Source organism: Rhamphochromis longiceps, linkage group LG8 (assembly GCF_057381845.1).
Source record: "Rhamphochromis longiceps isolate RC_006_pf linkage group LG8, R_longiceps_female_GT1.1, whole genome shotgun sequence".
NCBI lineage: Eukaryota > Metazoa > Chordata > Actinopteri > Cichliformes > Cichlidae > Rhamphochromis > Rhamphochromis longiceps.
Genome location: NC_140564.1, coordinates 25,448,070 through 25,466,215, shown reverse-complemented (window position 1 = coordinate 25,466,215; position 18,146 = coordinate 25,448,070). Strand labels below are relative to the sequence as shown.

General features: G+C 39.7%; 2 protein-coding genes across 3 annotated transcripts in view; one reads left to right on the top strand and one right to left on the bottom strand.

Annotated features, from left to right (window-relative positions):
* dock1 (dedicator of cytokinesis 1) overlaps nt 1–18,146 on the bottom strand; it is a 204,070-nt gene that overhangs the window by 80,283 nt on the left and 105,641 nt on the right. The gene's annotated exons all lie outside the window — the stretch shown is intronic.
* Nucleotides 1–18,146, top strand: part of insyn2a (inhibitory synaptic factor 2A) — a 30,987-nt gene that overhangs the window by 3,333 nt on the left and 9,508 nt on the right. Inside the window, exons 2-3 of the mRNA XM_085416712.1 lie at nt 8,071–9,304; nt 15,450–15,521. Of these exons, the coding sequence (XP_085272838.1) occupies nt 8,076–9,304; nt 15,450–15,521 (1,301 nt within the window). The 5' untranslated portion in view covers nt 8,071–8,075. The remainder of the gene's footprint in view (nt 1–8,070; nt 9,305–15,449; nt 15,522–18,146) is intronic.

Below are 18,146 nucleotides of genomic sequence, written 5' to 3'. Positions count from 1 at the left end.
TAGATTGTCGGCGCATTACGGCTACCGAGGAGCTTCGCGGAGTGATACGTACTGTGCATCAACGTAATATTACCGTATTGTGTGTGTATAAGGACCATAAATGGCACCTGTAAGAGACGTGGTTATGAAGCGGATTTCAAACTCCAGGCTATCAGTCACACAGTAAAACTTGGGAACAGAGCAGCTGTAAAATCTGTCTGTCTTTGTTATTACGCTCAGCGTCTTTTAGTTTACATTTTGACTGCACAATTGTGAGCTCTTTGTTTAGCACAAAAACAACCTTGTTTTCTTTTATTTATGGAGCATTATTATTTAATGAATGCTCATAATTTAATTTTGAGTAATTTTTCATGTACATCTGTGCTGTATGTTAATAAAAGTGCCTGTGTGACATCTGGGACACAGCTTTGACTAAGAACTCTTTTTGTTCTTACTTTATGGCTTAAAAAAAAGATCGAGATATATATCTTATATCGCCATCCAGCTAAAAAATATCGAGATATGAATTTTGGGTCATATCGCCCAGCCCTACACTGTACTGTAACAAGACGAGGAATGTTATTCACTATGGTGATCAGTGGGGGAACTACAGTGATTTACAAATCATGTAAAACCTGAAAATAGTGGAAGACAACACACCAAATATTATAACATTTTATTGTTTTTTTTAAATATAGCCTTTTGAATTTGTTGCGAGCGGCATGCTAAAAGAAAGAAGAAGCTGGGACAAGGCCATGTTTACTACTGTGTTACATCACCTCTTCTTCTTGACAGTGTTTTGTAAGAGCTTGAGAACTGAGAAGACCCTCTGAAAGAGAAATATTTTCCTGTTTTCTCCTGATATCAGATTTTCTCAAAAGTTTGGGGTCTCGTTCATCATTTTGTCATAACTTTTTCATAACTTTAATTATTGTGTGACGCGTCTGGATTCGAGGCCAGTAACACTAACAGACCATGGTGTTGTAATGCATGCCAAATGAAACTCGGCATTGTTTTGCTGAAATCAGCAAGGACTTTCCCTTAGAAAAAGTATATAAATTTGTATATGTATTTATATATTATATGGATAAAGTTCATATTTAATTAACAAGTCTACTAATTATGAGAAATTACCTTCTCTTGTTTTTATCTGGTGTAAAACAGGTTTGACCAACATCCCAAAATCCAGATATTAAATTTTCATTTACATAAAAGCCCCAAATTTTGACCTTTATAAGAAAAGGTAAGCAAATGTGTTGTAAACATTTTAGGTTTTGTTGTTAAAAAGGTTTCTGTTCACCAGCTAACATCTGTCAAAAGATCGTATGCACAGTTCCTGCTGTATCCAGAACAGTTAGCAAAACCACAAATGTCCCAAGTATTTAGTCATTACCTTAATAGTTATTTACACTGTCACTCAAACCAACTTGTTTGCCTCATCACACGTCAGTGCTGTGAAATATACCCTCACAAAACCTTCTTTTTTATGTGAAAATCCATAAAACATAAAACTTTCTTCAAAGAACATATCAAGTTTCACTTTCTGTGACACTGCTTTGATGTTACTGTCGTCACAATATTTTTAAGATTCAGTTGAGCTGACCAAATGACACAAGACAGAATGGCTTTAGCTGTTGTTTCCTCTGTGGTTTCTGACTATTCTTCTTGATGGATCTTTCTCCATGGTTTCATCTTCCCCTTTCATTTCTGTCTCTATTTTACCCACGTTCAATCTGCAATATCCGAACCGAGTATAAGCCCCATGTTCTTTCTATCTGCACCTGTTTCTTCTCGTCTTTTCCATCTTCATGTGTAGCTGTGTATATGTGTGGGTATTTTTTTCTTTGCTAGGGATGACAATGAGGAATGTGAAAGCAGCAGGGGAGTTCTCTAGTTACCCATCAGTTTTGAAACCTCAGTCTAGAAGGCAAAGAGACAGAAAAACACACAGAGAAAGCAACGAGAAGACGAGCACAAAACAGGGGGATGAAGACAAAAAAAAGAGATCTAATGTTCTGCAGAAAGGTGGTAAAGAAAAAAAGGTGATGAGGCAATGATGTATTGTGATTAGGCCGGGCAGTCTCTGCAGTATAGATCCTGAGGTCTGATCTCCCTCTAGAGTAGCCTGTGACGTACAGACAGACTTTCTGAGAATTAATCAAGGTCCTACCTGAGTGTGCACAACGCAAAGCCAACTAAGTACAATTCAGCAGGGACAGAGTGCGTAAAAAATAATTAGGATACAAAGTCTGGGGGCTACAGGCCGAGGATAAGAAGATCCACATAAGCAGCAGGCCAGCATAGAGTACACTATGTTCTTTTGTGAGAGTTATTCCTAGCACCATACTTAAACCATGTGTATATAATGTCTTACTTACACATGGTTTACTTTGGGATCATTAAGTGGAAGAAATAAAAACCTCAATGCATAAAAATAACATATGTATTGCAAACATAGCTTTTTTTATTGCAGAAATATAAAGTAAGGATATTGTGATCAGCGTGGATCAACAGCAAATCTGGATTGGTTCGGTCACAATTTCAGGATTCTGGCATCGAAACAAATACTGCAGTTAAGATATTATTATCATTGCTATTGGAGTAAGCTAAATCATTTTAAATCAGCCATTTGGCTTGCGGTCCACTTTAAGAAGATCTGGTTTTAAGCCAAGCTATGTTATCCAAGATGATGGGTGTAATTTTAGTTCTCCTTAAACTCAACATGATTTGTAACCAGGAGTGAAAATACGCCTTTATATTACGCTTTAAGATATCCTACAGATAGTATTTATTCATTGCTGAAATAATAATATAGATAATAACTAATGTAGAAAAAAAAATAATGGAAGGAAGCATCATTGAATTAAACATGCCTGAAACCAATCCCATAAAATCCAGCCATTTCCAGTGCAATGGCACAGCAGTAAACTACTGTTTACTTACAAAGGATTTCCTGCATGTGATGCCAGGAAAATGCACTTCCCTAATATTTTCCCTCAATACCAACTTATTGTCAAAACACCCAGCCGTCAATCCTCCTCACATCCCACTCTATGAACAAGGGTACAGCCAAGCCTGCTCACATGACACGGCACAAAGAGACAGAAAATAATAACCCAGCAATAAACCCACACTGTCAAATAACCTTACCAGTACAATCTTTTTACTGCGTAATCCGTCTGCTCTTAAGAGGCAGATCAAAGAATTTGCAAAACACCACTAAGCCCTGTATAATTATGACAGTGGAGGGGGGAAAACAGGGAAACAAAGCAGGAGTAGATGGAACTAGATTAAAGAGTTGAAAATGTCCATGACTGTGATGATACTGCCACTCATTCAGCAGCCTCTGAGATCACAATGACTTTTAATAGTGTAAAACTGCAGTGCAATTCAATACTAAACTTCAAGCTCATACAGTCTGAAAAACTCACAAAGCACACAGCTATATAAATTAATATGTACATAAAAAGTACTATTATTGATATTCTGGGAAGGCTTTTTTATAAAATGTGGAAAGCTGGCTGGAGGAATAAACAGTCATTCAGCCGTGGGAGCTCTAGCAAGGTCAGCCACTGATGTTGCTTGGGTGACAAGGCCTGGCTTTCAGATGGCGTTCCAGTTCATCCCAAAGGTCCTGAATGGGGTGGAGAGCTGAGTCTGTGTATGCAAGTTCACCCCAAAATGAGCAAGCCTTTCCTAGATCAATGCTACATACAGGGAAGCATACTTTACAAAAAATATCACTGAACTGGAGACATCAATATTTCTCAGAATTGAAACTAAGTGCTCTAAAAAGCCCCACCGTCTCAGAGTAAAAGGATATAGTCATTTACTATATGAGTAAATAGCTTAGAGTTGTACTACTTGTTCCAAGCTGCCAGGAAAATATTTTTACATTCTCTGCCGAGCGTATGTTTCAGCTGCACGATTGGAAATCCCTAAAATAGAAACATACCATTAAATGCTTAAACGAGATAGGATGCTTACATTGCTGCAGCTAATTGACATGTATAGCCGCATTTCCAGCGTTCAATCGATTCACCGGTTTTGTGATGCATACCATATTAATGAATTTTCCTGTCAGTAGAGCAGAAGCGATAAAACAAAATTAGTCAGGCTCGAAGTTAGGGTAAACATTCAATCCCCAGGCTGAGTCAGGACACGGAAATTTCCACCTTTTAAAAGATGTCCTCCCAGGGAGCAAAAGCAAAATTAGGAGGCTGCCATTCATCAAATAAGTGACTTGTATAAAGTTTTAAATAGGGCAAATATTGGGGTTCCATTTAATGTAAGGTGCACTGTGTAAGCGAGGACGTGCTCTGAGCGCACCACTTCTCTTCTTCTATCTAACTTCTTCTATCATACCACGATAATGAATTGCATTACTGCAGTAACCTGGATTGTCCTCGAACCATTACAGAACTTAATATAATTGTTAAACGGAAGAATATCACCCCCAGACTAGCAATGCTCAACGGGCTCGCTTTTAGCCAAATGTGATTGTGTCCCTAGAAATTCCAAATGGTGACCTAAAGGGCCAGCGTGACAGCTATGACAGCAGCGCTGCTAAAACCAGGTCAAGTATTAAAATGTCAGTGTGCTTTGCTATGCGCATGTGACCTTGTGAGGTCTGGGTTTTTGATTATTTTTTTGGGTGGGGGGGTCTGGGTAGAAAATTGTGGGTCACTTCACCAATTAGCTTCTAAATAGAAAAAAAGGACCAGGGCCACCATATGAAAAGAGGCAGTTGTCACAGCCTTGTGTGCTGAATCATCCTGTTTATGCAAAAGGCCAGAGGGTGGTGTTGCAGCTGGAGGGGAGATACGAGTGCTGCTGCCCGTGTCTGCACCCAATGGGTAACAAATCAGATACGGGGAGCCAGGAAGACATCATTCATCCTACGGTGCTGACATGTCAAATATGATCAAATGTAAATGTGAACATGAGACAATATCACAAAACTGTACACGTTGTCATGCCGCCGCATAGGAAAGGAGGAATAGAGAGTAATAGAGAAGCAACACTGTTGCTGTTTGTGCTGACAAACTACATTCCTACCTAATGGCTCAGAACAGGGTGACATCTTGAAATGTAATCATACATAAATTTGCACATATTAAATATAATGTTTAATTTAGACCTAGCTAATACCACCGAAGTATTTATTGACCTCATTTGGAGAGAGGGAATGTAGGTTAGCGATTTAAACTCTCTTTGAAAATGTCATCCACTGAACAAACATGGAGAGGTCTCTTGACAGTGATGGAACACAGCCAAGCGAGCAAACAGATATATTCTGGGAATAAATGTAACATGGCAAGTAGTCAAAAGAATTAAAAAAAAAATATTATCTGCCTTTGTTCAGTTGCTGGTTTTTAAATGTGGGATAAACAGGGTAATAACGAGAGGAAATAATTCACCGGGAGGTGCTGTACCGATTCTTCCACTTTACATTCCTGTAACTTCCTGAATGTTCACAGCTCAATCAGCCTCATGGCAAAGGGGTCAGGAGCCTTTATGTGATTTACACTTGCTATAATTGGACATTTTGTGATAACAAGTGTAACACTTGTTTCCATTGGTAACTGAACAAAGATCTCCCTGGCTTCTTCTTGATCATTTCTCCTTTCCACATACTGGAAAAATATTAACAAAATGTCTATATATATTTTTTTTTTTTTTTACCCAAAATTATTTTGTTACAGCAGCTTATATGTTATTATAAAGAGCGGCAGCAACAACAATATAACAAAGTATTTAAAAAATAAAACTAAAATGAATTTTAAATGACTTTTTAAATGTGGTAAAAAGTATCAGGAGACACAACGAGTGTTGTATGAGTGCAGGATTGGAAAAAATTTATCGTTTCGTATATAACTATTACACAAAGATTGTGATATGATCAGTAGAGAGTAAAATAATCATGTTTTTTTCTTATAATGAACTAATAGTTCCTGCACTGTACCTATAAGCCTGCAGCTGAGGAACAAAAGTAAAGAAAAACCATTTACTGGCACCCAAAAATCTGGAGCTTTTAGTACAAACATTAATTGTGTCCTGTCTTGATTATTGCAGCTCATTTCACGTGTACATCAGTTGGTCCAGAATGGAAAACAAAATCAAAACAAAAAACCCCAAAAAACCTAACACTCGCACATCATCCCTATTTTTCCTTCCCTTCACTGGGTTCAAGTAAAAATCAGAATTCATTTTTTATTAATAAAACAAATATTCCCAGGTTCCTGCATGTATAACAGAGCTACTAAGAACTAATTGCAGTAGTTTTCTTCTGCAATCATCTGATCAGGGTCTTTAATTATCGCATGTTTTTTTCTTCTTTTTTTAATAAAGCCAGAGGCGTACAAACGTTTAAGGTTAGAGTTCCTAAATTTCCTCGGCCCATCACGTTGGCTGAATCAGCTGCTGAAAACTCCCCTGCATATCCTTAATCTCTCAATCATTATTTTTGGCTACAGTTTAACTCTAATGTCTGTGTGGACCTATGTATGTAATAATAATAATAATGTTTTTATGGTTCAGGTTATATGTAGCGGCACCAAAATGTATATTTAAAGCCTTCTATGTGAAGGGTTACAGAAATCCTTTCTTAAAAGGGACACTGGGGCTAAAATTGTAGTATCCATGACCTTTGACATTCTGCTCTTGACGATGGAGAATTATGAGGCAATCCCGCTCTGCCTTTGCGTGAAGGGCAGGGAGAACTATCTCTCTCTCACATCCTGCATCCCCCCACCTTACATTTTTATCCAGTTGTCTGCATTTATTGTCTTTTGTTGTCTCTTACTTGCTTTTTAGTCTTTTGTTGTGGAGTATTTTATAACATCCGCTCTTGAACGATGCACAGTAAATAAAAGCTACTCCCTATATACCCCTGTTAAAGAAGACAGTGATGGGGGGAAAAAAGAAAACTGTTCTGTAGCTCCCAGCTAAGTAGACAGACAGGTTTGAAATAGGAAGTCATTTGCTGGTGACAGAGAACAGTCATGGCAGATAAGCTGAGAAGGATAATTGGCCTATCTGATTCAGCATCTATATGAGTGCGTGGAGCGTTTCCTTATTGTAAATGAGGAGGCAGAAGGTGAAATATATTTCTGTGAGAGCCTCAGAGGCACACTGCAGAGTCACGATCCCACTACCATACCTGTGGTACTAAGGAAAGATAATTCGTTATCTCCGCTTGTTTCTCCTCAGAGGCTTGTTGTACAGCGTTCTGACAAAGAGTTGTCTGTTTGCAGATGTCAACCTCATGTTTTTCTTAACATTTTCTCAGTTAAGTCAGAAAAGAGACTACTTTTCATATTCAGGGAATTAATTATTAACTATGAGCAGGAAAGGTGAGGCAGTGAAGAATCGTGCTGAAGCTAATAAACCACGGAAAGGAAAATCAGACATCATCCTTATATATTGTAAGCTCGGTGATTGATACAAACCCAAAAGGCGAACGCAACTAGAGCAGCAGATACTCATAAATGTAGAAAGTGGGGTAGGAAAAGGAGGAAGTCGTTATGAAAGACACTTTAACTGACAATGATAAACGAAGGAAAATTATTTAAAACTGGAGTTATTAGTTTCACAGAGGCGATTAAATGTATCATGGAAATTTGATAGGATAATTTTTGGGGAACCCTTACAGCCTAAACTGAGTTGTGATTCAGCAAATAAACAGTAAATAACTGCCAAGCATAAAAGAGCCATGAAATCGGGCAATAAAAAAAAAAGAAATAAAAAGGGAACGAAATCTGCAGTACATGCATATGAAAAACTGACTTCCATAGTTTAAGCTGCACCTTTAGCTCTAGAAGAAAAGAAAGCATATCAAATATCAACCTCAGCTTTTCAAAGATATTCACTGAAAATGTCTATTTGTTTCATTTTAATGTGAAGTGTCTGATAAAAGCTTTTTTTAAATCATATACCTTTAGCTCTATTTAATTACACTGTTTCCTCCCTTCTCCCTAAGCTAAGAGAGAATGTGTGTTTTATCAAGTGGGATGTAATAGTCAGGCAAGGGTCTTTGTCTAAGCCCCTCATTACTGATGATTAACAGTGTTTCTCCTCTATGCCTCTCAGGAAACATGGTGAGCAAGGAGGGTGGCAAATGCATGCTCACCAACTCAGAGTCTGACTCGGAGGCAGCGCCCGTGCCCTCCACTTCGCTGGCGCTGGAGGTAAAGTATTCCCTGGAAGCCAATCGACAGGTGAGGAAGAGAAACAAGGCCTTGCAAGTGCGTTTCAAGGACATCTGCGAGGCGCAGAACGAGCAAAGAGAGGCGGAGTTGCAGGCAGCGGGGAAAAGTGGCAAACCAATGTCATACAAAGTGGCATACCGCAAATACATGACTGTCCCTGCACGCAGATCGATTCCTAACGTCACAAGGAGCACAGGTGTTCAGACGTCACCCGACCTGAAGAAACGGTATCAGACGTTTCCCTTCGAGCGCAAAAAAGGACATACCTTTAAGCATGTGGCGGCCGTGGAAACTTATAAAGGTCAGAATAACGGTTTTATCATGGAGGTGAAGCAGTCTAAGGCACCTGAGCAGGGTTTAGATGAGGAGGAGGAGGGGGCCTGTGGGGGGAGCGGAGTCCTGAGGACCAGGGCTCTGCTCCATACTAATGAGTGCATTGCCACAGTGGAGCAGCACACTGCACCTGATGGCCTGTGCTCTGATGCTCTGCTGCTCAGTTGCACTGCAGACACAGACTGCCTCGCAGACACACCGAGAGGAAGCGGACCTGGAGCACAGGCAGAGTACCAGCTCTGCAGCATACCTTCCAAAGCCAGAACAGGATTACAACACAGGGAGGCCGACACAGACCGCTCGGCCAAGAGGCAGCTGCTCAATCTGGAGGAAGGCTCATCCCGAACCCTGCCGGACAGGGCCTCCAAGGTTACGGGCCCCATCGCCTGGAACTCCCTCACCCAGGTGGAGTGCCTGGACAGTCCGTCTGTACGGAGCAAGCGAAAGAAAGGCCTGCAGCTCAACGGGCTGTCGAGTGAGACGTTACCACGATCCCGTGGAGGCTGTAAAACACAGGCACAGTGCCACACGGGGCAGTTATCTGCCCGGCCTATACGGGGCATGGAGGAACCTCTGTCACCCTGCATAGGCGGTGAGGCTGATGGAACACCAACCGACCAAACGCAGGAAGCCTGTAAGCAAATAGTGCCTATGAATCAGGACGGGGACGTTAAAGCACAGCTCCAGGCCATGGAAAATCTCATCAGCTCCAGCCAAGAGACCATCAAGGTGCTGCTGGGGGTCATCCAGGAACTGGAAAAAGGAGAGGCCCACAGAGAAGGGTAAGCCATCTCACTCGAATCGTGTACAGATGCACGATTATTTCTCCCTGCTGCAGATGCACAGTACCGGTCCCACGCCAAGGCTCTTCTCCAGATTGTAAATTGGTAACACTGACTGTACAGAACTGAGGGAGAACCAATTTTATGCTAAAAGGCCAAAGATCGATTTAGCACTGAAAATGACTCAGTGGCCAACCATGGCTGAATTATGGAACTACAGATGTATTACAAAACACGCAACACAGACAAAACAAACAACAAAAGCATCTATTGATTGGCTTAGCAAGAGTTGTCTACTTAACGTACACTGACGCGGGTCTTATGTTAGCCACAAAGGAATGCTATAAATCTACAGATAAAAACTGAGAGAAGAATATATTACAAAACAAGAGAAACATAACACGTTCATGATTCAGTATCAACAACAAAAATACAATGTTGGTGTGACACATTATTTCTTTATTACAGTAAAAATCTTATAAGTGTGACAGCTGCTCAGCAGAGCCTTGACTGAGGCACCAAAAGAGCATTATTGTAGCTGTAGTGATGTGGCTTTCACTTGGATGTGCCCTGCAGTGCTATTACAGTGCAATGCCCTTTTGTGACAATTCTCCTTAGATATGGTGCAGCTGCTGCATTACGTACATGCTTTAAATCACATGTTGCCATTGTGTATGTCACCTTCATTCACAAACCCAGTGCTAAGCAACGCTCTCTCAGTTTATTGAGTAATTTAACACTAAAATGCTCAAGACATGAATATTATTCTAAGCAGGGCATCAAATTACAGAATGGCATTAAATTTAAGATTGTTTATTACTTAAAGAAAATACTAAACGTTTAACGATTGGCTTTATCCAGCAGCAGACTATAAGTTTATCTAGAAAAGTCCAAGGCATGTGAAAAAGCCACAGCCTGTGAAAAAGCCATTTACTGTCCAAAAGATACTGAGTATATACAAAAGGGCTGCAGATAGACAATCCTCTATTTCAGTGGGTTTGATGCTATCTAAAGGGACGAGGCAAACAAAATGGGCAATTTGTTGGGAGAATTGCTGGGGCTCGGCACCCAGATCCCTATCTGTTTTGACCAGTAGCCGTGTTACGGCATGGAGCGAGAAACCCCATGTAATCAACATATCCAAAACACACCTGTCAAGCTTATAAACAAGGAGGACACAAGTACAAGTACTTCCAAGTGTAAGAAAGCAATTCTCAATTTCAACTTCAAACATAGCACGTAGCATTTGCAACCCTCTAACGAGGCAATTATCCTCCTTCAGTCTTGCACAATGCAACTTTAATCTCCTAGTTGACAAACTTAGAAAAATGCGATTGAAAAAGTTAGCACACGCGTGACATAATGCGGGACACTACTTTCAATGCGTTGCCGAGCACATCTGACTTATCAGGTGTGTCTAAAGTGGCAGGTGGGAAGTGGGGAGGTAAGGAGAGGAGAAGCTTTTCATAGACAAAAATAAGTGAGCACTCTTTAATGGCACCATCTGTTCACATACACAAAGACACTGTGTTTTCACATTGTGCTTCCTACATTAAGCTAAAGCCAGTGAGCAGTGTAAGCCCCGTGTAATCCATCCAAGGCTAAGTGAACTTCTATTTATCTATTCAAGCATAGTCATCTTTGTCCTGTAAATACAGTATTTCTGTATTTCAAAGGTCACTTTTTTCACACAATACACCAGCTGTATTGGAGCGAGTTTGAAGCTAAAAGTCAGCACCATCTTTCCCATGTGCAGCCAGGACCTTCCAGATAACAACAATCTGCGATGTACATTACATTTACAGAAATATATCGCATGACAGCATCCTCTGAGGGTCTTGTTAGTGCAAATCTTAAACCAAAAGCACAGTAGAAAAATCACTGTTTACTTCTTAAAGAGAAGCTACAAAAGTCTGCCTGCTGCTCTCCCCAGTGAGTTCAAGAGGCGGAGAGTGCAGCAGGCAGCAGGTGGGCACAGAGCTTTCCATCAACCCAAGAACATGGCAGACATCAAAGCCTTCTATGTGCCTTAAAATCTAGCAGTGATCTTAAAGAAACTACAATTTGCAAAACAACATATTTCTTGAAAGAAAGACATAGAAGGCTTTTTTGTTTTGTTTTTTCCTATTGGCTTGATGACTTTTATCCTTTGGTGAATATGAAAGTTAACCCTTTTTTGTAACTTCTCTGTTGGTACTGATGTTTCAACTGGAGTGGTTTTATCCCCATCAAAAGTGTTACTTCCTCCAAAAAACTATATATTGGAATAGCAATTCCAGTGCCTCAGCATTGAAAATGACTTCTTCGACTTGGCTATTAACAAAAAAATGAGACAGTTAGGGAAGAAAACCACTAAAAACTTGGGACTATAAAGTCTGACGAGACTGGGGATGAGAAGCTATTACAAAGGGAACACTCTGAAAAGCACAAACACACACAGACACTTGTCCCTCGACTACAGTTTTGCCCAGAGCATAGAGCGTGACAGTGGGAAGGATTCTAGAGTACATCATTGGCTGGACCCAAGAACACAAAGCTTGGGAATAATGCTGTATCATCAGATAGTGCTGGCAGCCCAGACCCAATTAATCACACTCATGGGGACTTGTTGCTAGCGTGTCTATTAGCACTGTGTATGTGTGCATGTTTTTATGCCCCTGGAATCCCACCCACTCGGTGACATTTGGGAGACTTCACGTAGTAGCAAAATTGAGGGAGGTGTGTAAATATACTGTTAATGGCACTTTTGGCTTCGCGCTCCCCAGGGAAGCTTGCCGAAATGAGCTCTACTCTCTTATTTTCTCCTATCAACTCAGTGTGAGAGGGGGTGAGGAGTTATGAAAGATTGAGGGGGAAAGAGACCTAGACAGCATGAGGGTTAGAGAAAGACAGAAAATAGGGGAGTCGTTCAAAGGGCACAATTCAGTTGACAATGTAACCCATCAGTTGTTTATTGATTGACTCGTCTTGCGAAAAGCGAGCGTGGCTGTGGTCTTCCTCACTGCACTGCACTGCACTTCCAAGCCTATTATTACAATTAATCCCAGTTGCAAATGTAAACATGTAAACGTAAATCTTGTATCACTGCATCCATCCCATTTCCCGAGTCTGGTACAGTCTTAAATAACAATATTGATGTCAACACCTCCAATATACCTGTCAGAGCACACAGCGCAGAAAGCAGTGCAGTAGATAAGGAGGGGAAATTTATGGTAGGGCTTTAATTTTTATTGGTGCCGCAGCCTGTGGGTAGCCTGGCAAAAGTAGTAGTGAGAGAAATGAAAAACGGCTATTCTACTGCAAAGATGAAAGCTGAGGATTAAAAGCAAAAGTTACCCATTAGAAGTATGAGGAATGGAACACAGTGGCTTTAACATTAAGGTTCACTTGAGAAACCAGACATGTGTAACTGTCTGTGAAAGCATCATCACATCTAAATAAACCTCACAAAGAAGAAAAAACATCTTCTCGCTAATCTCTATTGGTATTTAGCTGATGTGTTACTTGACAAAACAATACTGTTGAAAGTTCAACAGCAACATCTCTCTCCAGAAACAGTGCCCCCATTACTGAGACTAATCCACAGACCCCACTCTGAGCAGTCTCTCTCTGTTTTCATATGTTTTATTGATTAAACTGAGTAACAAAGGCCTTTTTTTGTCTGGAAAAATGTGCAGCTGTTCATCACTGGGATGAGCTCTAACAGAAAGGGTGAAGAGAGAAACCTTAGACATCTCAAAACCTTGACAGATAAAAATACCTGATCCACTGGTAAGCAAGTTTTAAACTGTGTTTCAAAGGTTACATGCCTGTGTACCACGGCGTTATTGATGCTGGCACTGATATAACCCGAATAAGCTGTTTTGGTTAGCAGGAGAGTGGTATCTAATATGCGTGATGACATACAAATACCTGCCAGTGATTGATGAAGAAGAGCACAGCTATTAAAAATTATGCATGGCATCTCTATGTGGTAAACAGAACTGTGCAAAAGTCTTGAACCTCTGCTCGTTTATTTCTATTTTGCTTCTATGGAGCCTGGTATTCTTGTCATTTTTAAAAGTAATATTGGGGGAATGGTTCTTCAGGGTTTCCGAAGATCTTTCAAAGTTTTTCTTTGGCTGCTTTTCCATTCATTTTCAGTCCAATGGTTATACATGACTACTTTCCATTTTCAGAGCAATGTTTTGCTTGCTAAGCTACTGAACGCTGGCCTGTGGATCATTCAAGGATAAAAAAGGCCTTTAACCCAAGGGATGATCCAGTGTTGTGTCTACACAAAAAAAGACCTTATATTTGCCAAAGACTTATGTCATATATCATCACATACATCTGTATGGGGCGCTGAGTGCCCTTAAGAGATTAAAGGAAACTGTAAAAAATGGAGAATAAAAGAAGAAGTGGAAAACCTTGAACCTATTTTTTTTTTAATTTGAAAGTCATGTCCTTAAGAAAAAGACCTAATGATCTAATGGTTAGATCATTAGGTACGGAGGACAAAGGTCTTAACACGGATTCTCTAAAGCCATCTGTAAAACATGCCAGTGATGCTGGGGATCTGGCTAAAAAAAAAAAAATTGTGGAAATCTAGATCTTCATTTTTCATCATAACCATCAGCCCAAACACGCTGCCAATGCAGTCAAAGCATACCTGAATAGAAAAGCACACAACGAAACATTACTGAAACAGTGTCGCATCACTTTGAAAGAGTAGAGAACAAAAGGAAGCCAACAAAGAAGATCTTTGAAAGTCCTTCAAGTAACCTGCAGAATTACTCCCAAAGACTACTATAGAAATTACAGGAAAAGGGAAGGGAGTTCAGGCTGTGTTAGAAGAATAAAGGTGGACATACTAAGTTATTGACTTCCAGGCTTGTTAGAATTGTACAATCTCGGCTGTTGCCTTATATAGTTCCCTATATGTTTACATCTTTCAATTCATTCCTGCAATGTTTCACCCTTTTCTACCCGGAATCTAAAGAAATGAGCAATGTTTCAAGACTTTTACAAACTGCTTCTTCTGATGCAGAAGTTTAATTACCATAAAACCAGAATTGCCTTCTTTTCAATAGTGTTGGTAAAATCCAAAGTTGCATCCATTCTATTATGTCATGAATTACAAGAACACCATTGAAATCAATACTCTACTCACATTTACAGATGCCAGAGAAATCCTTTAAGCTTACTGAAGCTCTTAACTCAGGCCCATCAGTTAACCTTTAGAAAATAATCTTTAATCAGCACAATCAGCATTTCCTGTTTTATGTTGTTAAAACATCTGATAACAATATAAAGCATATCATATAATACAGTACTTTAGTTTTTAGCCTATAAAATTGAGGCAAACTATAAAACGTCAATGGGTCGCATTCTCAACCAAAATTGTACAATTTCATCTCCTTAGAGGACCTAAACGATTCTGTTACTTTCAGATTATAACTCAGATTGTTTGCTTTACAAAAAATATGCTCCACAGAAAGGATTAATCAATGAAGGGATTTCTTTCGCGTGAGTAAAAAGGGTTAGCGTACAACGTAGGAGGAGCTCATCAATTCAGCAATAAAAAGTAATAAAGACCAAGTTTAAAAAAAACATTTTTGTGTTAAAAACCTTTATTCATTTTGGTAAAAACTGACTAAAGATTACTTAATTTATTAGCCAAGAACCATTTGGGTTATAAACGCTGTTTGATATATTATGAGTTTACACTTCTAATCAACAGTTTAAATATGTGTTTCTATCACAGTGTACATAAAATAATCAGCCGATTAAATGATAATTACACTAATGTAGTGTTACAGCCCAACAGTACTTTTGTTATTACTTCATGAAAAACTCCAATATAATTGGAAGGTATTTCAACAATCCTGAAACAAGTCTATAATGAAAATCCTCTTTAAACGCTGGTCAAAAACTCACCCTGTGTACCCTTTAGCTTTATCTGACTACTAATCAGTCAACCACAAGTAATGGCTGACACCGTGCCCTGGCTACGGTCAGGAGGGCAGTGTGACTCCTCATCATCACCCTCATTTACTTCGCTCTCGCTAACGAGGGATGACAAATAAGATGAGAAAGGAAGGTGTGAGGGAGCAGCCTAACAAGTCCTGTAATTACTCATTCACGACTCTTATCTTCCCCGCAGACTCTCCTATCGAACCGGACAGGACACGGCCAACTGTGACACATGCCGGAACAGCGCATGCATTATTTACAGGTTAGTAGCCATTCCTCTTCAAAGACACGATGATCCAAATGCGCCCTGCTCTTTCTCCTTGAGGGAAAGTGAACAGGTGGAAAAGAGACACCACAGAGAGGAGGGGAAGGGCTATTACTAATGTGAATGCTGCTAATGAGCGCATGGGGACATGTGACATTTACACGCGACGCTGTCCATTAAGCTATATGTCTTCTTCTGATTCTCATACTGTCCCTTCACACTGCTTCATTCACTGAGTAGAGGGGATAAATACAATGGAGCGTGTGAGCACAGGGTTGCAAAAGGTGAAATTAATTACCGTCCACACATCATGAAATATCATCACAGTGCGCTGTTTCCAAGCCAACTAAAAATCTGAATGACTTAAATGTAAAGTTCAATTTATTTGAAAACTAATATACGTGTGCAAAGTCAACCAGGCGAGAAAGTATCTTCTTTTGAAGACACACGTGGCATAACTTAATTTGGAGGCACTATGCTTGTATGTTAAACAATGTTTAGTTGCTCTGTTGGAGGCTTCAGAATATCTAATTCTCATACAAAAACGCTAAATTCAGCGATGGTTCTCAGATATAGCCTCTAAGAATCATGAATCCCTATACACAAACTCACAACAAGCCAGCTAAAAGTTATTGCAATACTTAATTAAAGCCCAACTTTGAAATAAATTGCAAAGATGCAGTGCCCTACCAAACTGAGATTGCTGCTAAATTTCATTTATTAAGTCTACGTGAGTCCTTGTAGGGCATGACAATTAAGTCAAGCTTGTACCATGTTCTTACACAGTCAGTATGACCCCCATGAAGGCTCTTTACTCACAGTTAGAATGGCAAGACACAAGGTTAAATTGCGTATGCGCATGCAGCTTAGCTGTTTCTGTTTTTCAGTGATTACAAGAAGTAAGCTGACAACGGTCAAAACGAGCGAGATGGGGAAGAGATGGAAAAGAAAGGAGATTTAAAAAAGTAGGTGGGTGAGAGGCAATCAATAAAAGTGTTTTCAGTGGTCACTGCTGTTCTACTCAGTCTACTTTTCTCCTCTGAGAAGCCATTTATAATCATTTTCTATCTACTGCTCTCAATAACTGATAAGGCTCTGGCCATACTTCAATCGGCTCCTGAAAATCAAGGAGCAGGGCATAACTCTGTTCCCTCTGATGTGTGAGATGAGGAAGGGTGCATTGCAACGTAAAATATTTTAGGATCCCAGCAGGTCCTCTGCATAGCCGCAGGGTTGACAACAAGAATGGTGCTTTAACAACAATTCAATGACAGAACGACGGGGTGATTTGAGCTGACTGATGGCAAAGAATTTGAAGGACACAAGACAGAACTAATTAATAGGCAATGGTTTAAAAAATGAATGAAATAGAACTGACTCCTGAGATGAGATTTCGCTCTTATATATAGTTAATATGTACAGTGTCAATGCAGAGCTTTGCCCATGGAGAATAGGCACCCCTGTTCCCTCTAACACAGGCTCTTTCTCCACTCTCCATTCCTAAGACAAGACCACAAAGATGTTTGCTAACCTTTGCTCTCAATCTGCAAGCAACAAACTGTGTAGCAAAATGCTTAATTTTAACAAATAAAAGCAATTTCCCTGTAAGGCTCTTAGAAGAAATTACCTTTCCTATGATGCTTGCACACTTTTGGTTTTTTTTGTTGTTTTTTTTACTAAAGTCATCACATCAATGTGATTTCTAATGCTCTGGTGTTTAGATGTGGCCGATATTTAATCAGTGATGTGCTGACAGGTGCAAAAGTGAAAAATTTCTTTAAAAAAAAAAAAATTGAAATGACATTTGTTTAATTTGATTGCAGTGTTCAGATTGGGTATTTTTATTCTGTTTGCACTTTTAAACCGACTATAATTCAAATTTTAGGCTTCTGTAAACGTAGCTCCTGGTGTGTATATCAATGTGACCTCAATTCCCACTGAAGATATTAAATATGCAAATGCAGGTTGCAATAAAAGCTATGATTAAGTGTAGCCATTTGAATATGAGCCAATTATACATACGAGTGAGTTGTTCAAAATAGAACGCGTATGGAGATTTTCAATACTAAAAAAGCCCAAAGAAAAACTGATTGTTCTATAAAGTTGACACAAAGTAAGGTCAGATTTTCCCTCTGATTTTGCAGGTGTTGATCTTGCAGAAAGACTGACAACTGTCTTTAACGTCAAATATCCACATTCGGCTTCCTAGATCTGCCACAATTGACTGAAATTCTTCACCTGCGGAGGAAGTGCAGAAAAACACAGACTGTATATTGGAAAAATAGCTGTCAATAAAAATAAAAAAAACCCAGGAGGCTCATTTTTAACAAACCCTGTCTGGGTCTGGCAGGGTTTTAGCTTGATGAAGGGCAAAAATTTTTTAAATGTGATGTTTAAAATCTGTTAAATTGACCCGAGTTCTTCTTTAAGAGACTCGCTTGGCATGGTAAATTGTGTTGATTAGACACAGAATCAAATATAGCAGTTGTATTCACACAGGCGGGGGGATTAAATGGCAATCTAATTACTTAGATCTCCATGAAAACAACCTCTCTGGAGGTGGAGGAACACAGGATAGGAGGCAGAGCTGTGAAGGAACACTGTGTATAAGGGAAGAATAGT